Consider the following 23133-nt stretch of genomic DNA (forward strand, 5'->3'; position numbering starts at 1 on the left):
AGTAGAATAAATATTTTGTTGCTATTGCTACACTTTAAATTTACATTCTAACCTATTAAATGCAGAAAGCTAGTGTAAAGCATATAGATTAAGTGTAGGTCCCATACGTATGACAGTTTGTTCAAGACTAGTAGGTTTTGTTTTTGTATCTTTTTTTAATGTTTTAAATGGCTAGTGGGAAAGATTTGTGCTTGTGATCAGCTTTTAACTTCAATTTTTACATCAAAGCGTCCCTGAAAACGGTCTTTCTCACTGTACCCAATGTTCTCACCATATGCCTTACACTCAATGCGAATTTCAGTGTCCATTGTGAGGTTGGTGAACTGTACAGCCAGCAGGGGCTGCAGGTAGTTGGGCTGCAGGAGTTTGCCATAGTAGGGATAATACTGCAAAGGAAAGCCAGCGTAGCCACCCAGTCCGAAATACTCCACGTTTCCAATTTTATCCTTATCGTCATCTCGCTAAAAACCAGAGGGAAAGGAGATTTTAGTGCCTCACATCCTGGATTACTTCTTGCACTCTGTTACTCCCATAGATCACCCTCTGACAGGCGCAGCCCAACCTCCCCCAGAAGCAGATGAATTAACATTAACCATCAAAGGACACTGCTATGCTATCCACATAAGAATGAAATAGACTCAGACCAAACCAGACTAGCCTTGAAAAATGGTTATTAAAGGGAGGCCAGTCTCATTGTACAAATAGGGACCTGCAGCAACGGCCAACCAAGCATTTCTTTAGGTCAACACAACCTTCTAGAAACATCAAGTCAGAAATCCACTGGTGAGGGCCCAGTGGATGACATTTCCGTGTTATCACCAAAGATTTAACTATTTCCTTCTCATTTCCTTTCTTGGCACCTCCCTCTCAATAACCCATCAAGTATCTGCTTTTATTACTAAAGGAAACACATTTTTCAATATTTTTTAAAGAAAATCCAAGATCACAAATTTTTGTGAACTGTCCATCAAAACAAAAATGTTGACCTATGATTTTAATACACCTTGAGTACCAGACAAGCACTTATTGGGCTAGTCTACCTTTCAGTTTTACCAATTAATATTCCAGTCAGTTGGTTAAGTTCACATATTTCTGTTTCCTGTTGTGGAGGAATTGACATATGTTTTTATTCCTGTTACATCTTTCTATTCTTTCGAAGTTTTACCCGTATACAATTGACTGACACTAATTCCTGGAAGCAGTGTTTCTTATTTCCCATATTAAGGTTTTACCTTTAACTTAAAACAGTCTCACTCATTTTTGCTCTCTTCCCCTGCACCATCTCAAGGAACTTAATATCACCTTACCTTGCCAGTGCACTGGACGGGCAGGACATAAGGACTATACTTAATTAGGTTAGTCTCCAACGATTCATTCTTGGGAGGCTAGAAATAAAACCCATGTTTGGTCAGTAAGTTTGTAAACAACTTTTCAAATTTCTGAAAAACAAGTACATGGTGGTCACAGCAGGTCAAATGAAATTACAAAACACTCCAGGAAAGCCGAATGACTGACTACCCTAAATAATCTCAGAAAGGTTCATGTTGTGATTTTGCTGAAATAGAAGTGCCCAAGTCTTGTGACCACTACAATGAAGCTATGATTTAGTCCAATAATAAATGGTATTTCTAATGGTAACCCTTATGTTTTCCTCAAAGGCACTGAGAAATAAAAGTTGACCAACAATGCCCCTTATTTTTCAAGATTATAGTAATTAGATGGAAAATTTGATTAACATTTTTGTTTCTCTAAAACTTGGGTTTTTCTCCTGAGTCATGCAAAATAGTGCCATCTTTTTCCTTCAAATGTGCCTTTTTTCAAGTAGGTTTTCTCTCTTTTAGAATTTTTTTCTTTTGGAATTTCCAGTGGGTTGCTAGAGACCTGTAATCACCGACAAAAACAATTCCAACAACAAAGTAGTAGTTGTATTGAACTTGGAGTGGAGAATTAATTTGGGGTAATGAATTAAAAAGTGGTAATGGGAATGGTGTACAAATATCACTCAGTATCTTTGAAGAGAAATTATCAAAAGCAAGGTTTGAGAAAGCAAAGATTAGGATTAGTTGTCCTTTGGAAACACCACACCAATCCCTTTCATTTTGAAATAGCTCATTTATCTTGGATTCTATTCTAGCAATGTGGATATCAACTGTGACTGCAACATAATGGTTTTCGCCATTGTTTTTCCAAGTGGAAAGAAGGTTAACTTTCTGTTAAGATGTACATTTGTTTTTGTAAGGGATTTAGTAAGCCAGCCAGGCAACCATCCATCCACCCACTCATCCATTTTTGCCTCTACTGGCAATAAAGGAATTTGGATACATCAGTCAGTTAATAAACCTTTTCTTCTTTATATGATATTCTTTGGAAAATATCATTAATGGGCAACAAGCATTGTGGAACCACATTAATGTCATATGTGAGAAAATGAGTGGATTAAAAAATCAGATTCCAGAAATGAAGTGGTTTGTTCATGTATCTCAGTAGACAGCGGTGGATTCCTATCAGAGTGGAAAATGGCACTCATAATGACAATGCTGACATGGACAACTGGGGGAAGCCATGCCTCATGGGGAAGGGGCAGGATTACTTATTAATGATGGCGGTGGGGGAGAGAATGAAAGAAAAATCTTTTATAAGAGCAGAGACAACACCATTTTTTTCCTTTTGAAGAATTATTATCTCACCAAATGGTGAGCAATGGTAATTTGCTATTTCTCAGTGATCTCAGGTAATGTGTACCCATTTATAAGTAGTGATACCAAAAGCCAACCTACATAGGGTTCAACTTCTAATTTTGCAATAAATCTCCGTTCAGGGGGAAAATTTTTTTTTTTTTTTCAAATTGCCAAACAGCTTTAAAAATATGCTGGCCACAAGAGGCTCTGAATCGTAATGTGATTACCCATGCAGGTGGTTTTTCAATTTAAACATACCTGTTCTATTTTCACTTTTAAAGCATTCATATTATAGAATTACAAATCATTAAGAACATAATAGAAGTATTAAGAATGGGACCATAGGACTAACTTTTAGAGTTGGACTCTACCACTTGGAATTACTCATAACATTAAAAAAAATTACAAGAATTTCCAGATAGATGCAGAAGTTTTTGGTGTTACTCTATAGACTGGGCTGCAAGATTGTCACTGAGTCTACATTAAAGCTTCCTTATACTAAGGAGGTACTTCATCTAAAAGGTGAACAGTTCCTATAAAATCTATAATTAAAACATTGCTTGCCTTAGGTTTGAAACCCAGAACTCGGTTGAGCTTTATAATGATGCATGGTTTGCCATCTTTGTAGCCAAAAGATTCATCATTTATTCCAGAGCAATTTCCCAACCATTCAAGCTTGAACCTGCAGACTTTTCGCTCTCCTCGTTCATGGTTATATTCTCCTCGTTCTTTGAGTTCGCTGGGTACATCTGAAAAAGTAAACACCATTTCCACATTGTGCCAACAATTCCCCAGCACCACTGAGAAAGAGAACTTTCTTGTCATCATCACCTCCCTTAAGACTATATGTTATTCTGCACTTGATGCATTGTCTGAAGTAAGCAAGGGCTTCTAGCAAACCATCGCTCATCTCTTCACTGACATTAAAAATGTATTTTACAAAAGCAATATCTAATACATGACCCCACACCAAAGTTTCATGGTACTTGATTATCAGCACATGATGTTTGGTCTCTGGCAATATTTTTCTTCCTTTAAATAATGAATGAGTCAGCTATTTAGAACGTTACAATTACAACACAAATTGAAAGGATTGTCAATAATTTTTAGAACTAGAAGTGTTTCTGCTCAGAACTTCCCGGAGCTATGCCCTTAATTAGCATGTTAGAAGGGAATAGAAAAAAAAAAGTAGTTTTCCCTTTTCAACCACCCATCAAGTTTTAAAAAAATTATCTTAAGCTGTGAATTCTTACAAGTCCTTATGCAACTGAGAAATCACATTGTTGCATTTTTATTCATATCTCACATCAAAGACAGAATGAATGAATAATTCAAAGCTAACACAAAGTCCCCTACAGGAAACTGATGCCAGTATCAAAATTTTATCTATTTTTTAGGTTCAAAGATTATTTTCCCTTCAATTGGGAAAGTGCCTCGATTCAGTCCATCTCCTATAAGTGATTCACCCTGATTATTACTGCAAAGGGAAGATGAAAACTTCAGTTAGATTCTAATGAGGAAAGTGTACTAAAAACTTTTAAATGAGTAAATCTTTTCAAGATGACTGAAAATGGCAATTCTCTCCACATGATCACAAAACAACAGTCTGCCATCTGAAGAACGAGTTGGTAAGTTCTTGAACTGAAACCCAAGGACTGATGGTCACCTAGTAATTCAGAAAGGCATTTTGTTTTGGTAGGTGTGACACTATGTCTGGGAAACCCACATTCTGGGTAGCAAGGAGAATGTGTATTCCTGTCGAAGGCCATGCTACTAAAGCCATTCTTTACCATCAGTCATTTCTTACCCAAATGCTCAGCAGCCTGCAACATAGTTTTATTATCATTCCAACCAAGGTCTATAAAATATATTGTCCCTAAATCCTTCTTCATCAATTCATCAGTATCAGTATTGTTACAGTTACGTCAAAGGGTCATTTGGTGAGTGAAGGCCCTGTATCCTCTGCTATAAGGGTGCGGGAGGGGGAGAGGTGGGAATTTGAAAATAGAAGCAATTCTACTTCTGAAAACCCAGGTCCGAGTAGTGAAAAGCAGAGATGTCTGGGAGTTTTAAAGTAAGCTGTTCTAAAGTAAGACAGCTTGGGGCCTCCCTGGTGGCCAAGGGGTTAAGTCTCAGTTTTATCACCACTAAGGCCTGATTTCAATCCTGGCAGGAAGCTAACCCATATATGGTGCAGAAGACCTCTACTGTCTCCCCCATTGCTCCCCTCAGCACCGTATTTCAGTAAATCTGCCTGTTTTGCTCCCCACTCTGTCTCTCGTGAATCCTCACCCCCCACGCCTCAGGCCTATACTTCAGTTCTTCTACAAAAATAAAAATGAATATTTTTTTTAAAAAGACACCTTTCAGAGGCAGATGATAATAACACTTGAAGTTATATTGTTTCTTCCATTGCATCTGAGCTAACCCATGAATCTTCTCGCTTTAAAAAAAAAAATGAAAAAATGTGTCCTTTCAGTATTGCCAAAGTTCAGTCTTTTAATTATTATGAGAATCTTTCAGTCATTAAATGACAAAGAGAAATGGGAAATCAGGCCTAACCAGCCACAAACACCCAAAATGTGTCTACTTACTGCCACAATCTTCAAAAATCATGTTATCCTTCTGGGCTACATCACCATATTTCTCCAGGAACCTCATTATGTTCCGCACATATGCCTCATAGCTCTTGGGGTCATTAGGACGGAAGGAAATTTCAGTCTTTTGGATCTGAGGAATCTGTGTTAAACCTAGACCAGGAAGAGAGGTGGGGGGAAAACACACATAGAGGATCATTAGCGGGAAAGCAGTTAACCAAGAAAACTGAGAAGCAGTCTCTGTGTACAAAATATATCTGGCTAATCCCATCTGGCTGAGAAAGAATGGGTTAAATTCTTACCTCTCATGCGAAGCCATTTCTCTGGCATTTAGATTAAGTACCTAAGTATTAGTAACTCTCTTAATATCATATATCATATAATTCCCCCAGCAACATTTCATAAGGCATTATGTCCATTTTATGAACAAAAACACTTCTTGCACAGAAAGGTCAAGAACCAGGCCCAAGGTCACAAACAAAATGGCAGAACCAGAATTCCAACTTAAGTATACTGTACACCAAAGCCTGCTATCCTTCCAGTACCCACATGCCCACATTCACAAACTACATTGCTAGCTAACATGTTGTGCCAGCAGCTTTCCCATCCCTGGCACAACCATCCACGCATGTAAGCTCTTGGGCTTCTTTATACTCCTATTTGTCAAAGAATTTATGAACCATTCCAAAAACAACAAAACCAAGAGTATTCAGTAGAGATATTTGGATTTTTTTTAACCTAAACTGGAACAATATGAACTTGATATACAATTATACTGTTTTCCAGTCCAAAAGTAAATGGTTATTCTGAGAGTCAAGTGCCAAATGGTAAAATCCAAAGTATGTGTACTTGGGGTTTTCACTCATTATCTAGCTTTTTTGATTTCTTAATTTCCAAAAGTCCCCTGCCATTTTAAGTTGCCCTAGTTAGATACTTCAGTGATACTACACAGTACCATCTGGGCCCAAGGGTGTAGTCTCACAATTGCATTCTACTCAAGGGCTGTTAGGTAAAATACCAGATTCCTGGCTAAATGTGAACTTCAGATAAACCACAAATAAGTTTCTATATACATGTGCCCCATGTAATACTTGGGACATACCTGTATTTTAAACACTATCTGTGAATTTAGCTGAAACGCAAATTTAGTTGGGCCTCCCGTATTTTTATTTGCTCAATCTGGTCACCCTCCTTTGGTCCCTGTTCCCAGTCCTGTCCTTAAAGTGCTGGGCCCAGAAGATATCCTCTTAGTGTCCTTCAGAGCACCCACATCACTGTCCCCAGGCCTGTCAGACTCACAGGCGCCACTCCAGACTGGCCAAATCATAATCTCTAAGATGGAACTTGAGAATCTCTGTTTAAAAAGCTTGACGAGCTCCTGGTTTGAGGATCACTGCTTTGGGAGTGACAAAAAAATAGTGACACACACATGAAGACAATCGCATAGTTAAAATGGAAGTGACATTAGAACATAGTAACTACTGAGCAGCACTATGGTGAGGTTTGCAAACAGGCTTCCATCAGGGCTGGGTTAAATTGCAGTTACTTTTTTCTAGAGATTAAGGAGGATTTTGAGCTTCAAAAGTGGTTAAATAATAAGAGGGTGAGCCCAGTTAGGGGGTTGCATGGACAAGTTCTTCCATGTTTGCAGTTCCCTGGAGGAAGGGAAAGGATGAAGAAGCCAGCAAGGAATGGGAACCAGATAGAGGGGTTATTTGAGACAAGCTACTTTAGGAGTGACATTAAGAATTATCTCAAAAAAGGTGATGTGGAACCTGAGGAATTAAGAGGAGAAAAGCTGAGGAATTAAGAGGAGAAAAGCTCAACAGTAAGAGGAAGCAGTCAAAGCAGAAGTATCTGAATTTGCTCATAAAGCAATCTTCATAAAATGAAAACCATGTTTTAATACTTACAAGCCATAGAAAATTGTTGGTATGTTAAAGCAATCGAAATATACCCTGAACAGTCTTATTAAGTTAGAAAATTGGCATTGTGATCATTGGTAGTGCTAAGAAGCAAAACCTAGAACAAAAATGATAGCTACCTGTAAAAATATAGTACACAAAAGCAAGCAAAAGCTTCCACTGGGATTCTGTGCTTGAGCCTGTCTGGTAAAGAAGGCTCAGCTAGTAGTTCTGGTTTGAGCTATAAACAAAACATTTAAGTCAAGGTGACTTGCCTAGACCTGGGAGAAGCACAGATGTAGCTCAAAGCCAGAGTTTTAGCAAAAGACTGGAGGACAGGAGTGAGGGGTGATTCTTGAATAATACTGGAGTCAGGAGAATGGAGTCTGAGGGACTCCTCTGACACTGGAGAAGTCAGTGCCAGGGCAGCCAGAGGAATCGGACATCAATGCCTTTGGATCTGTCAGGCAGGAGGTTTGCCTATTTTAGGTATTTTGTGTATGGGGACAAAGGTGGGGGTAGGAGAACAGAGCAGTCATGGACTAAGAGAAGATCCAGGCACACAGGGTAAAACAGTGTCTCCATGCTTGTGAAGAAAACGCAGGAGAGTGGGAGAGAGATAGAGGGCGAAGAAGATGAGACAGGCAAGTGTCAGAAAACAAGAAGCAGGCTCTACTCGCCTTACCTTTAGAAAGAGGGGAGGTGGGGAAGAACCAGCCAGCTACTTAAGGGATGTCAGCATGATCAGTGACAATTGTGCCACCAACAGAGTGGTGACATAGCAAAATACAAAACACTAACAAAATGTCAATGAGCCTGTTGTGAGGTTTGGAGAGTCTCGCTCAGCAAGTAAAAAAGAGGAAAATGAACCTAGAAGGTCATGTGGTGAGTAAACATGGTAGGAGCTAAATTGCAGGGTGAGCATCACACAAGTCAATGACCCTTCTGTCCTCCCCAGCACTTTGCCTCTCACTTTCTGGATGTTTCTACATTCTTCCTTCCAGCAGCTGTTCAAGGCTCCATCTCCTGGATGTGTATGAGGAACGGTGACATACATTCATGCCATGCTTATCCACTTTGGGTCAGTGGTGGCCACATAGACGACAGTAATGTACAGCCTAGTGTGTAACGGGCGGTGCCATCTAGCTTTGTGTCAGACGCTCTACGATGTTCATTCGCATAACCACGAGATCACCTAACAATGAATTTCTCACAATGAATGTCAGGCATTTGGTGATGCCTGACTGCACTTCTCAAATGTTCCCAGAGAAAAAAGGAGAGAAGGAAGAGGAGGCAGGAATATGCAAATTGCCAACAGTTTCCAATATTAAGAGAGCAGGTGACACAGGTGAGACACCAAAGCATCAATTCTCCTCACTCACTGCTCTGGGCTATTTACAAAGAAAATGGAACTGCTAGTTCATTTTCCAGAAGCCTAAGAGCTACGGGCAAAGCTAAGTTTACGTTTACCAAGAAACTTCTACCAGCCCATCCTTATTAGCATCTCTGTTGTCAATCATCTAAGACCTGATTTATGGAAATAATAGTTAAGATTGTTACATGCATGATAGTATTATTAAACCAGAAAGAGGGAGACATAATTGGTCTCATGTCTCTTTGGAATAGGCAAAGAAACCTTAAAAATCAAGTAATGGAATCATACCAATGTCCACCGAGAGCCTGAATCCTTCAGGTTGATGATGTGAGCCCTGTCAAGCCTATATGTTATGATTAAGAAAAACGCCAAATGGAAGATGCTTAAAGAGCTTTGGCTGTGTTATGTCCAGAGTATCAGAGACTAGAGAAACTAAGACTGCAAGAGCTGAAATGGATGGTTAAGCCTCAGGTCTCATGATCCTATTACTTGCCCAGCTGGATTAGACCTTGGGCCAAGGGCTGCCTTGTGCCTGCCATTTTAAGTAATATCTTGCTTGAGGGAGCCAGGAATGACAGAGCACTGGAGCTCAGACATGTCTTGTGTATTTCTATAGGCTCAAGTTTCCCTCTGGATTCTCTAACGGTCTTAGAAGGTGTAACTAACATAAGTTTTAGTGGTCATCCTTTTTGAGATACCCAACTTCTGACCTAAATGTTTTCTCCAGAAAAGGAGCCTACTGGGTTTGAGTAAACATCCTGCAATCAGTCCCTCTCTATAAACCCTCACTTACGGAGCCCATCACTATCCAGGAGGACACCCAACAGTCAAAGGTGGCTACTGCCTAGTTGGTATATGCTCTTTTCTCCTTCATATTTTTGGAAGGTCCTTCACTCCATCATCCACTACTTCTCTCTCCTCTCTCTTCATTGTCCAGAGCCTGCTGGCCTAAGACTTACTCTTCCTGGAAGCTATCAGAAATCAGTCCCCTGGCCAGTTCTGTTCTTGATCATCTTAATTAGGAAGTTCTCTGATGAGATCATCTCCAAACCATTAGGAAAATTCCTCTTCTCAAAATTAAGTTCTCTGAAGCAAATAGATCCCTCTCAGAGGCAGATAAAGGATCCCTGACTTGATGTATAAACCCTTTAAATCATTTACTTTGCATTATCAGACTAATGGAAAGAAGATATAGAAAGGAGTGGAACTTGATCTGACAACTGATTGTTTTGAGCCCACCCACAAATTCCTCAATTATGACATTCTCCAAGGGCAATACAGACCCCACCTTGCTGACTGGGGTTCTCAGTAACTATCTTCACACTAGATTGGATATTCTCAGCTCGTCCCTCTCTATATTATCCACATCTTAAAGTTGTTATTTAGCACTTTGGACAAGGAGAAACTGTTTGCCGTGGTAACTCCTAGAGGCCTAAGATAGCAGAATACTCCAGGAAAAAAATCTACTCTTTTGCCTCTACTGTCTTTTGAAATGACATTAACCATGCTGAGCGCTATGCAACCTTGACCATATTTTGCCTTCAATTACATATGGGTTATTACTGAGGAAAGCCACGTTAAGGGATTGAAATAGTGATATGAATATAGAAACTTTAATATTTGATTTAATGAGTATGTCAACTTTAGGTAAGACATGGGGTTAAAGAAAACCTTTGGGCTTGCACTTTGCTTTTTAGAATTACACTTGCCTTTCCTTGATCCCATATCTCCTTAGAAACAAGTAGAGAAAACAAACAATCTTTAGTTTTAGGTGTTCATAGCAGGAGAAAGAACAGAAAAGTAAAAGTGGAGGGAAAGAAAAGGAAGAAGAGAGAGCCTTTTCATGAGGTACTTTGTTTCCAGTTAAGTTTATTATGTGGTAAGTTTATAATTTCTAAATCTATTTGTGAGTTTGAAGTATTTTAACAAGAATGCAACCATCTTAACCTTACAACTGCTCCTCAAATGAATCCCAAAGCACAGCCGCTTGTCCTGTCACATAATATGTCCCATAGATCAGAAAGCCAATACAGCACATTCTTGAATAAAGTTCTCTTGATACAACGTTGGTGAGAAAAAATCCCAGTCAGCATTGAGGAAAATGACGCCATTCAAGGAGCTGCTTTCAATATAGGACATTTTGCTTAAAGTCACTGTTTCCAAGAACCTCTGAACATGATTAAGTGAGAACTTACTATGCTCCAAATCGGCATCATTTCCCATAGAAACCTTCAGGAGGATACAGGTCAGACTAGCAAGAGCACAGGAGGCAAAGAAACTTAACTCTAGCTGTGCACACAATATATATGCATATCCCGTGTCCCCTGTGCAGTCCACCTTGAAAAGTAATTTCTAGTTAAAAAAAAATCGAGGGTATGATTTTACACACACAGGCATATCTATGTACACATATACATATGTGGAGGGTGATGTATATCTCTCTATATGTACACATAATAATCTTAACATTAAAAAATACACAAATTGTCCTCCCCCAAGTGCCATTAAGATATTTATGGGGTTTGGGTATTCATTTTGATTTTACATCTGTAGGATTAGAATCAATTTACCTAGTAAAACACAGGCAGGGGACAGGGGCAAAGCTGCCTCTGCTTTCTAGATTTCAGCAGCCTTTGCCTCACCTTGGGGCTCAGGTTCTGTTCTTGAGGCTCACCTGGGTGGGATCGGCTGGTGTGAATCTAGGCAGGGTCAGGCTATACCCTCCCACACATTGAGATTTCCTTTAAAAAGTCTTTGAAAGGCAACTTGCTGGACACTCTCTGCACCTTGTCTGAATGTTCAACAACACTGGTATACTGAAATCATCTGTCTAAGCTAGAAGCCACATGCTGGCTGAGGGCCTTTTCTTGCTTGTATGGAATTATCCTTTATTATCAGACTTTTCCCTGTGGTTGCATATTCATGTTCAGGTCAGCAGAAAGAATTATTTAGCTCAGAGGAATATATCTTAAGCACTTCACAAGGAACTACTTTTGCTATTTTGTATAGCTTAAAAGTATATCTGACCCATAAAACTATCAATTTTATTACATGAAAATATAGTCAAATCCCAATAGTTTGCATTAATTATGCTTTTCTATTCAAGGCCTAACTAAAGAACAAGCACTTACAGCATATTTCACTTGTCCAAATACAAAAAGATGATTGTTCAGTGCTCATATGAAATACATCATATCATACATGATAGCTGCTGACGTCTGCTCCTGCATGTATGTGGGAGGAGATAAACTGTTCTGATTAACATCACTAGATAAGCCATCTCTGTTCTGTGTTGTCAACTCCACAGCTTCCCTCTAGTCATGTCTGGGTTAGATGAGCCCTTGCTCATGAGATAACCAGAAGCACAAAGAATCACCGCAGACTGCAACTAGTCCAGCCCGACCCCATGGCACCCAAGAGGCTCCTGCTCTTTCCAAAATCATCTTCCGTGATCTTTCCTTTGGGGATGTAGCGCGGAAAGTCCTAGTAAAGCTCCACCGCAGTTTTTCCTCACCAACACTCCAGGGGATCTGCTACCTGGTTTTCTATTTATCAGAGGTTTCTGTTTACTCATTTAACATGAGCATACAGGACTTCCCTGGTGGCCTAGGGGTTAAGTCTCAGCGCTATCACTGCTTTAGACTGAGTTCGATTCCCAGCCAGGGAGCTAACCCACATATGGTACAGCAGACCTCTCCTGTCTCTCCTGCTGCTCCCCTTAGCAGTGTATTTCAGTAAACCCACCTGTTCTGCTCCCTACTCTGTCTCTGGTAAATCCTCTCACCTTCTCTGCTGCCCCCCCCCACCTCCCACTCTGGCCTCATTGCCTATTCCCTAGTACTTCTATGCAAAAAAAAAAAAAAAAAAAAAAAAAAAAATTTTTTTGACAAAAAAGTCCTAAGTAGCATAATCTTAGGTGCAGTATAAAATGAGCATACAGTTCCATTTTTCTGAGGCTCCAACACTTTGAAGTTAATCATTAGGCATCCTGTATACTCAAAGATCTGACTCACAGGTTGTGCCCTCTTCTTTAGAAATGAAGAAATAGCAACAGAGAGGTGAGATGTTGAAACCAGTGAGGCTGGGCACACTGAAGAGTAAGAACTTGGAATTTGCAGCCTACACCCTTAAAATTCTGGATAGAAGCTTCTGGAAGTCCTAGCTGCCACCAATGATAGATAGCTCACTGTCTCAAACTCTGGAAGCAGATGGGCAGGATCCATCTAAGAATGAGTTGAGAAAAGGAAAGCGGACATGAGAGGCAGCTGGCCTGGAGAGCAGAGTATATTTACCAAGTGTGCTCACCAATTACAGATCAATGGATTTAATTGAAAACAGCAGAAAAATACCTTGCTGGCACTTTTCTAGGCACAATTCTTCCAGAGTAAAAGAAGTCAAGTGTTTCCAATTAGTCCTTTGAAATGGAAATGAAAGAGAATAGTGTGATCTAATCTTTGGGGGGAGGAGGGGGATGCATATCTGAAAATGATGTAATAACTTCTGGAGAATTCTACTTAATCCCCCTGAAATTTAAATCACAATGGCATCTACCCAAATGGATTTCAAGACAAGACATTTCCCTCTCAGAATCAAGATGACACCTATACTGCTGTCCGTCCGTGCCAGCACCGCTAGGATCTGCAGGTCTTCACCCACCTTCCTCTCCTGCCTCCCTCAGGGCACATATACATCAAGCAAGAATAAGACCCTTATAAAATGAATTCTACAGCACTGAGCCATCTTACTTTAAAGCAAAACAAAAAGCCGCCCCCAACTTAAGAAGAACAAGCTTAGATGTTCATACCTGTATACCAGGAAGCAGGGCAGCTGGGACTCTGCCCAGGACCCACGGTGACACACAGTGACCTTGATTTCATTCCACCCGTGCTTAGTGAGGGCATTTGGGGAAGTACAGTATGGTGGGGAAGGGAGACTTTCCATTACATGTCGGGGCAGGCAGCAAGGCCAGCAGGGTCAAATCAGGTACGGGAACTGCTGAGTGGGAGCATGCATGGCGGCAAGAGTGCAGGGGTCTCCGCTCTCTCCAGCACAGCTGACCCTCCTCTCCAGATTGAGCAGCATTAACAGGAGAGAAAAGAAGCAACTGACCACTGCTGAGGACTTTCCTAAGAAGGTCTCCCCGGGAGAAAAGCTTGACAAGGGCTAACTCAAGTGTGTGTGGGTTTTTAAAGGGGCAGGCTTCAAAACAAATACAATATTGTTTAGAGGAAAAATCTTAAATGTGTCCCTTAACACATCTTCTCCCAAGCGCGATGTGGAGAGCTAAGATTCTATCACCTGCTGTATGAGATGTAGCTCACAGTCTAGAGAATTCAGTTTCCAAAAAGAAGAACTTGGACTAGCAGAGCGTCAGGCTATAATAACTGAAGTGGCTATTTAGTTAACCTTCTTTAAATGCCATTAGTACTAGATGCCTAGTACTATAGGCAAACCTAGTACCAAAAGTACTATTCACTTTACAAGTATTTGTCATTTCGCTCAGTACAATCTGCACTGGCAAGAGGCAGCTGTCCAGCCTGCCGTGACTATGCAGGTGCCTCTTTTTCTTCTTTTCCTAATAAACCTGTCCTTTTAAAATGTCCAAACAAACCAAAACCAACCATTTATCATCTCACTTAACCCTTATAGGATAGTTTACTTTTTAAAAAACATAAAATTGAGGCTGGGTGGGGATAAGCAGTATATGGAATGGTGGGCACTGGACAAAACTCCAAAGGTTCTGCTGCTTTTCTTTCTCAGGAGAACTTTATTGTGGGACTATGTATAATGGCTTAGGAACGCAGGGGTTGCTTTCAGATTTAGGTCAGGCACCATGAAAGTGCCACTAACCAGTCATGTTTCAACCTAATGTCTCAGCTGAGGCCTTGCAGGTTGAGAGGGTAGATCTATTCCAATATTCCAGAAATACCCCATATCAACACGTTATAAGAACATCTTATGCATTACTGGCCACTATCGCTCAGGTCAAGAAACTGTACATACATGTTATATTCATTTTTCCTTAATTCTACTTCCATTCTGTAATTCAGCCCTTAAGACTGTCATGTTTAGCCTATCAATTTACTCAGTATTATAGACATAGGAACTGAAATGTGCTGCATCAGTACAACAGATTCATTTGACCACATTCACACACGTTACTTAGAAGAGCTCAAATCGGGCCTCCCTGGTGGCGCAGTGGTTGAGCGCTGGATTGCAAGCTGCCCGCAGCCTCTGCAGCACCGGTTTGATCCCCGGCTGCTCCCCGGCCACCGGAGGAGGGTCCCACATGGCGCGCAGACCTCTCCTGCCGCCCGCTGCCCCCCTCAGCAGTGTACTTTGGTCCTTCTGCCTGCTCTGCACCCCGCTCTGGCTCTGGTGAATTCTCTCACCCTCCCGCGCTTCTGACTGTACCCAGTGCTTGTATAAATAAAAGTAATAAATCTTTAAAAAAAAAAAAAAAAAAAAAAGAAGAGCTCAAATCACGAGGTTTTCCAGTGAGTACATGCAGGTTGGGTATGCATTCATGCCTCAAGTTCAATCTTAGTATTTTAAATGACAATCAAAGTCTTTCACATTCAGTAGGTTTATTTGACTTATATCCCCAATTTTCCCTCTTTAACTGTCATAAAAATGGAGGCTTAGAGATACTAAGTTGAAGCCAGGTTCTTCTTGCACATATTTGATCAATCTGTGAACTGCTATTCAAGACCACAAATTCTTACAATTTCCTCTGACAGATGCAAGGGGAGGTGGAGGTAGGGTGCCTCAGAGCCTCCGGGACATCCACAGGTGGCATTTATGAGTGCCAGAGCTCTGCTGACCCACCACCCTGCTTGGAGTTCACTGCTATTTTCAAATGAGTGCCAGGCCCCTTGGCAAGGCAAGGGTGAAGGAAGCTAAGCCTGTGACACTCTCCTGCTGGGGTGACAAGTGAGGGCATGAGGAAGAGGAAAGACAGATGAGCCCAGGGAACAGAAAAGGGCAACAGGGAGAAGATGGAGGGACTGGGAGACACTTTTCTTGTGACTCAGACCAGAGGACAGGAATGCATATTTCCAAGATGAGCCACCAGCATTCCTTTGGAGAAGTGACGGTTGGTCAGGTCAGTCCAACTGCTGTGAGGACACTAAATATAGGTCCCAAGAATGTGTCTTTTAGGAAGGGGCTGGGAGGAAGTGGAGGGAGAGAGGCAGACAGAGAGGGTGTTGCAAGAACCAAGCACCTCAGCCAGTAGATTCCCTAAGCAAGGTCATTTTCGAGGTTAAGGTCCAGCACTTTGGCGATTTCTTTTTGAAAGTAAAATTTCCCTCTCTACAAAGGACATGAAAAATTTTGATTTTTATTAAAGGCTTATTCCCCCAAGTTTTTATAGTCAAGGACCATTTATTAAATGTCAGAAACAAACAAACAAACATGTTTGATTCCGTGGTCACCTTGGACTTCGAGTGTGAGAATTATACTATAAGGTGGCAGCTTTCCAGTGGCAAAAAAATACCAAGATCTACACAAATTTAAATTACAATGACTAATGTTATCATAAAAATGTTACAGAAGAGAATGTGAAAAACAAACCCAGCTTTATTGTCACAAAAGCCAGCGTACAGTATATTTCTGTATCACCCTAGCTCTCTCTGTACACACCAGAATCCTCCCTTCAATCTCTCCAGGAACCCGCCTCTTTTGGGAAATAGATGGACACTGGATTATTAGGTAAATTTATGTCATTTTATATACTTACACACTTTTTTTCCATTTCCCAAATTCTCATGACCTCAGCTTATGTGGAAGTATTTTGGGTTTTTGTTTTACACTACAGGATCTTCGACTTGGGGCTGAAAGACAACGTTTGCCCACTCCATCCACGTCATCCCTACACTCAATAAGGAGGTGGATGGAATAAGTCTGCGATAGGTAGCCACAGTGGGTCAAGGCCCCTCGAGGCCATGAAGACAAGGCTGTCTGTCATCCACATAAACCGTCACTGAACCACTGCCCAGGGGAAGCCGAGAAAGGGCACGTCATTGCACCCCTAGTGGCAGCCTCAAGGTCAGTTATAACGTGAGAACGTGGAATTACGCAACGTTCCTTCTCTCACTCTAGGTCCTCCAGAGAGTGATTTTTAGTAGATCCAGACAGCTGCACTGTCCTGCCCTTCCATTAGCAGCAGGCACAAGGGCAGTGGCCCTCCCCTGGGGCTTTGGAGCTGGTGTGGACCACACAGGTCATGCTACACATACAGCACCCAAACCACCACAGGGGACTCACATGGCATTTTGCCTTTTTCTGCGATAATCTCTGTGCAAAGCCAAGTTGTCAGAACTAAAGGAGATAGTTATTAAATAGCAAAGTGGGTCCAGAAAACCAGTCAATTAGCCTCCTATTAAACAAGCATATAAATTGTGAGTGGTATCAAAAGAGAGTGCCTTTGTGTCAAGGTCAAATGAGACAATAACAAGTGGGGAATGGCCCTTTGAAGTCATGGCTCTTCTGCCTGTGAGTAGTTGGTCAGTTCAGAGCTTCTTGTCCCTAAAAATATGTTAATCTTTTAAAACAGGAGCCAAAGTGTTCTTTTAATGGATTTATCTGAGTCACAGTGAAAAATGTGTTAGTGCTGGAAAGGCCCAGAGATGGTCCCGCTAACCAACCCCTTGGGAATGAGGGATGAGGTGATAGACGCCATCCTGGGGTGTCACACAGCTGGTGAGTGGCAGGCTTGGGGGAGGACCAGGCAGAGCTGTGAAAATAAGATGTCTGCAACCTCCAGAGGCTCTGTCTGCAATGCGGGCAGGGATCTGGCTGCAGCAGAGAGAAGGGCCTATTTTCCCTACATAGTCTTAGTTTAATACTCTACCCCAGGCAATCATCACAAGAATTTCTTCTCGGTTGAAAGAGTAACACCCTTTTTACCTCTGAAAGAACTGAATTTATTCCCACTTGTTTTACCTGGGGGGGCCACTCGGTCCTGGTAGGTGGGCTTGAATTCACTGATGGTGAGCAGCATCACTTGGATGGTTCCAATGAAGATGCCAGCCAGGCAGCCATAAAATATTACGTAGAAGAGAAGGATCTTAACTGCAGGGAGAACACATAGAAACAAAAGGCGTGATGCAACCACAAGCTCAGCATGCAGGGTTAATCTTCCCAGAGACGAATGCATTTCCTGTCTTCCCCCAGCTGGTTTCTCCAGTGCCTCCAACATGGTTGAGACGATGAAACTCGCTCCCAGACAGTGGGGTGAAAATGGGGAGATGGGCAGCCCTTCACTAGAGTGAGGGAGGGTGCATGTGTGAATGTGTGTGACTGTGTGTGCATGTGCATATCTGCGGATGGTAACGGTAAGAGGAACCTTAGTTCAGTTAGAACTAAGAATCTTTAGGAGCAAGTGCAGTCCCTAAATTAAAAATATTTTTCACGAAGATCACCAATAAAAGCTGGGGCTATATATGGGTGCTTATGCAATGCTTTTCAAATATGACAATATGCTCCCATAGAGACCTGTGTTTTCTTCATTTACTTGTCCCTTGACATTTGAATCTTACAATTCAAGCTCTACTGCTTCTCCAAATGCCCGGATGCCTGAAAATGTGTGTGCTGAGAAACCCAAGGACACTGTCTCCTGCTCTCACCCCATCTTTGATTTGTATTACTAAGTGCATGGTCTTTCCCTTTAGAGGAGCCAAACACATGGAAAGAAAAAAGAAATCTGCGAGTGAAAACAGCAAGCACGTTTCACTTCACTCTTCTAACTGGACCCAAAATAAAGACTGACTGGGTAGGTCCCATTTTCTTTTTCTCACAGTGCATAGGATAACAGGATGGAGGCTAAAGGCTGAAGTAGCTGCAAAAAAAAGATGCAAAAACAAAACCCCACAAAGCCAATAGACTGGAATGAGGCTATCAGTTACTGGTTTACAAGGATTATCCTCCCTGATTAGCAGCATAGTAACAGGCTGTGCTAGGCATCGCCTGGCAGCCCTGTGCCAGCCCAACAGCTCGATGTGAATGCAAAAGTGAGAACAAGTGGACCGTAAGGTTATCAGGCCTGAAACATGACTGCACAAAGAAGCCTTAGGTTACTTCTGCAAACATCCAGATCTTATGCATTAAATGTCGGGTCCTTGGGAAAAAGCTACAGAACAAAAGTATTATTGAAAAGAAGTGTGTCCATGTGTGCATAGGGTGGGGGGGGGCGGTGCATAGTGCTGCATGATGAGCTAGGGTGCCCTCCCCCATACATGTAAACGCCCAAAAGCCTTATCAGCAAGGAAACTATTCAGGGAAATCATGCTGTGGAGTTGTTAAAACAAGTCAAACACACATAAAACCACACCAACCTGTTTTATCATAATCCTCTATCAAAAGCAAAAAAAAAAAAAAAAAGGAAAAAGGCAAAGACAGCAAAGATAAGGGAAAAATGGGGAAGGCTACAGCTGCCCAACTCGATCAGCGCCTCCCAGCAGGAGAAGGGTTAAGTGCTGCATTCTGTATCCAAGCAGCAGTAGGCAAATGGCAAGACTGTGACGTCAACAGATCTGGAAAATTTTTCCAGAGAATGCTCCTAAGAGGTGCGAGAGTTGGTAGAACACCGTCAGAAGAGACTGGTGAGGGCCTGTTATATCACTGTCCCCCACCTCATCTTGGAGCTCTGAGTTTAACCGGGTTTGGCTCTTCTAACCGGGACGTTTTTATACTCATTCCTTGGACTTCAGATACCTAATTCTCACAAGGTAAAAAGGTACAGAATTGAGGGCACAATTTGCAATACAAATAGAGCAATGGAAAAACAAGTCAGTCTGCATGCAACCTGATTGAATTTAAGATACAGCCTTTCGGTTCTGCCTGTCACTATATTCTAACAGACGGAGAGGAATGCTTGTCTTTTGCTCTGAGATGTTTCTCAGTAAAACCTCCCCAGTTACTATAGGAAGGTCACCTGCTGAAAAAAGAGCATGCAGGAATGGGGGGGCCTATGCTAGGGGTTCAGAGACACAGGCCACCAGCAGCTGCTCAAAAAATTTTAGAAAAAGGAAAAATTGTACCAATCAGCCAGGGTGGCACAGAGTATAAGCTTTAGAAGCATTTTTCTTCTCTTTAAAAAAAAATACAAACAACATAAAGGTTTCCCAGGTAGGAAAAACGGAGTACCCTTCAAAGGGTCACAGGCAAACGGACAAAATGGCATCTGGGCCCAGCGGTAAACACAGAAACCTACCAATGCCTCTGTTAACTTAATAAAAGGTGGAAAGCACAAGGTGATTTGAGTGCTGCGATTTCTCCAGCAGGTGACAGGCAAGGCACCTGCGTCCATCTTGGTGAAAATTTACCTATAAGCAAAACTGAGCCAAGGGCAACCTGCCCTCATCCCAAGGGCATCATGTCGGGCCTAGAGCTGGGGAGGTGCTATTTTCTCCATAGGAGATGAAATTTTTTTTCTGCCTAAAAGAGGCTGTCATTTCTTAAATTTCCAGAAAAGAGGAGATATATATTAGCACAAAACAAAAACTGGCACCTGCACCTTAGAAAATGGAAGGAAAGAAGAGACAAACACCCTTGTCCTGGTGTCCCAAATTCATTAATCATTGTATTGACACCTTGCTGGATGTGGTATTAGGACACAAAAATTAACACACACACACACACACACTCTCTCTCTCTCTCTCTCTCATGCAGGTGCTATAACATTAAATGCTGGTTTAAAAAACAAATTGTTCCATGTAGCTTTATTCTCTAAAACAAATATTGTCCTGAGACTGGGATGAGGGAAGAGATATATATTTTATGAGGGGGGAAACACTGGAGGACAAATTTCACTGTGTGCATGCACCTGGCCCATAACCAGAAAAGGGGGCCCATTCTGCAGCACCCCCCGGCTCCAGTCTTCACTCAAGTTATGAGGAGTTGCTAGGAGATGGCTCCGCCTGGAGATGCTCACCCTACACACACCCTGAGTTCTTTGGGTTTCCCCTTCTACATAAAGAAAACAAGGGAGCTACCTTGATATATGAGAAACTATGGCAATAATCCCACCGTAGGACACAATCTTCCCAAATCAAATAAAACATAAAATAAATGCTAACGGCCTTACTTTAAGGACCTACAATTTTCCTGGCTCAGGGATACCTATGCTTCACAGTTGAAATGAGGTTTCACCTTGACTATCCTTGAAGTGTGATGCATTATTAACCCTTTACTTTTCAATCAAGGGAGACTCACTACAAGCTGCAATTTCTTTCTTTACAAAAATCATATATTCCAGCTCTTTCCATTTCAAAATGTCAGCCAAGCACCATTTCCCTGACTCATTCTCCTGCTGATGCCCACAGATCCTCCCAATCAGGAACACTGCACCAGCCCCTATCCTGGGCTCCCTCCGTGGCTGCCGCGGTGGTGCTGGTGGTGTAGATGATAATGGTGGTGATGATGATATTAGAGAAGGAGGAGGGGGTAGTGATGCAGGAGAGGGGAGTTCCCTCCCTCTCTGCCTTCCGCAGTCACGACTCTTATACATTTGCCTACAACTCTGCCCTTCAAAATGACCTTTTTTTTAAAAAAAAAAAAAAAAGCAAACCTGTCAGCCTTCCTGTGTAGTGAGGCAGAAAACAAGTAAGGTATCTAATTTTCAATGGGGAAAAAAAGAATGTCTACCCAGCTAAGCAACAGGCTGCCCAAAATCATTTAAGATGAGCTGCTACCGCCTTTGTGCCATTTATTTCTTAGATTAATCCTTTGCCATAATCAACCCAAGCGACTGATTCTGTATCTTGTAGACACGGAAAACAACCGCACTTTGCCTTGTTTCCGGAGCCAAGGCTCAGAAGCGGGAATTCTGACATGGAGCTTCCTGGGCCATTTCTGGACTGTGATGTCTCCAGGGAGAGGTCATGGGGGAAACTCTTGGGCATAGCTATGAAAGACTGCAGTGTGGATGGATTCTCTCCCACCCCCAACCCCCAACTCGTTTAGAGGGACATGTTTAGAGTAGGAGAAAAGGTGTTATAACCCACAACCTCGCCTGCATTTGATTCCATTACCCTCATGGGGTTCTCTCAAAGCCTCGAAGCTCATTTTTCTAGAACTTGGAACTAGACTGAAGGTAGAGGGTTATCTGGTCTCCCAGAGCCTGATCATCCCCAGGAGGAAAGGGTTTAAGCGATGCTCGGGTAGATTGCAAATTACCAAGACCGCTACAATATTCAGAACCCTCTGCTTGAATGCTACCGCCCTCCACCCCGCACCCATCTAGGGGACTCCGCAGTCCGCACAGAGTGACAAGCCCAGGCCGGTGCGACCTGAGCAGGGCCCACCGCCCTAACCCCTTGGGCCCTCGCCAGCGCGTGGCTGCGGAGGGGTCCGTAGAGCCTGCAGAGCCTGCGCAGGGGATGCACCGCCTGGAGAGCACCAGATGCTGGGGACCAAAGCTGGGAGCCCTGTACTTACACCAACTGCCACCGGTCCTGCCCAAAAACTCCTTTTTCTCCGAGTTCCAGATAAATTTCTTCCAGCTGCCTTCCTCCTTGGCTTTACCGCGGGCCATGGTGACGGATCAGCAGCTGCCGCGGGGACTGAGGGTGGGTGACTCGGCGCGAGCCCTCACGTCCTCTCCGGCGGTCGGTCCGCGCCCCTGGCCTGTCTCTCCACAGGGTGCACCCGCCGCTACCGCTGCGGCTCTCCGAGTGCCAGACGCGCGGCGGTGCAGGAGCAGGGCAGAAGCTGGAGGCGGAGGCGCAGGCGGCAGCGGGGGCGGAGGGAGGAGGGAGGGACAGCGCAGGCTGGGCGGCTCCGAGACCCGCACCTATTGGTGGGCGCGCGGCCGCTCCCGGGCTCTCTTTGGTCCGCCGAGCGCGCCTCTCGCCCTAGGGGGCTCAGGGGCTCCGCGAACCCGCAGCTGCCACTCCAGCTACCGCCGAGGACGCGTGCTTGGCCCCCACCTCCTGTGACCTCTGCGGAGACAGGCAGGGGGCAGGAGAAAGTCAGAAGAGAGGACGGACAGACGGACGGCCGCCCCGGCACGCGCACGCACGCCGAGAGCCGAGAAATTGGCTGAGGGCGCCCGCCCTACCTTTACTATATACCGCGGCGCACAGGCCCGGGGCCCCGCCCACTAGCGACCGGGACAGCCAATCCGCAGCGCGGGGGGCGGGGCCTGGGGCCCGAAGGGGCGGGCACGGGGCCGCCACAAAGGAGCCGCGGCGCGGGCGAGGAGACGGTCTGAGGAGGGGGGCGCTGGGAGAGCTGGAGAAAAGGGCGAAGAGTGAGCCGGGAGCACTGCGCAGCCCCGTCCGGGCTCCCGGCTGCGTGCGAACCCGCCCCTTTCGTAGTGGGGTGCCCTGCACCTGCTTCGCCCTGCGCCCGGTAGAGCCGAGGACCCTAGCCTTGCAGCCCTTGCTGCCCGCCTGCGCTCCCGCCAGCCACCCCGGGCCTCTCTCCGCTGCAGATCCCCCCGCTACGCCCGGGCGGGGTGGGGGGAGGTCATTTCGGGACGCCAGTTTGTCGGGGACTCTGCCCTGCCCCGCCCCTCCGCTCCTGCACCTGCCGCCCCCTCGGCGCTCCCTGCCACTGCGGTTGCAGTTCCGGCC

General features: G+C 43.6%; 1 protein-coding gene across 1 annotated transcript; it reads right to left on the reverse strand.

Annotated features, from left to right (window-relative positions):
- Window positions 1–62: 62 nt before the first annotated feature.
- Window positions 63–22091, reverse strand: ATP1B1 (ATPase Na+/K+ transporting subunit beta 1; the record flags this gene model as incomplete). The annotated part of the gene is made up of 6 exons (XM_084251524.1): window positions 63–461; window positions 1308–1385; window positions 3243–3427; window positions 5273–5428; window positions 17501–17629; window positions 21995–22091. 6 exons carry the CDS (start codon window positions 22089–22091, stop codon window positions 198–200), a joined length of 909 nt encoding a protein of 302 aa, XP_084107650.1. The 3' UTR covers window positions 63–197.
- Between the last annotated feature and the right edge of the window lie 1042 nt (window positions 22092–23133).

The sequence above is a fragment of the Talpa europaea genome (genome assembly GCF_964194135.1).
Source record: "Talpa europaea genome assembly, chromosome: 12".
NCBI lineage: Eukaryota > Metazoa > Chordata > Mammalia > Eulipotyphla > Talpidae > Talpa > Talpa europaea.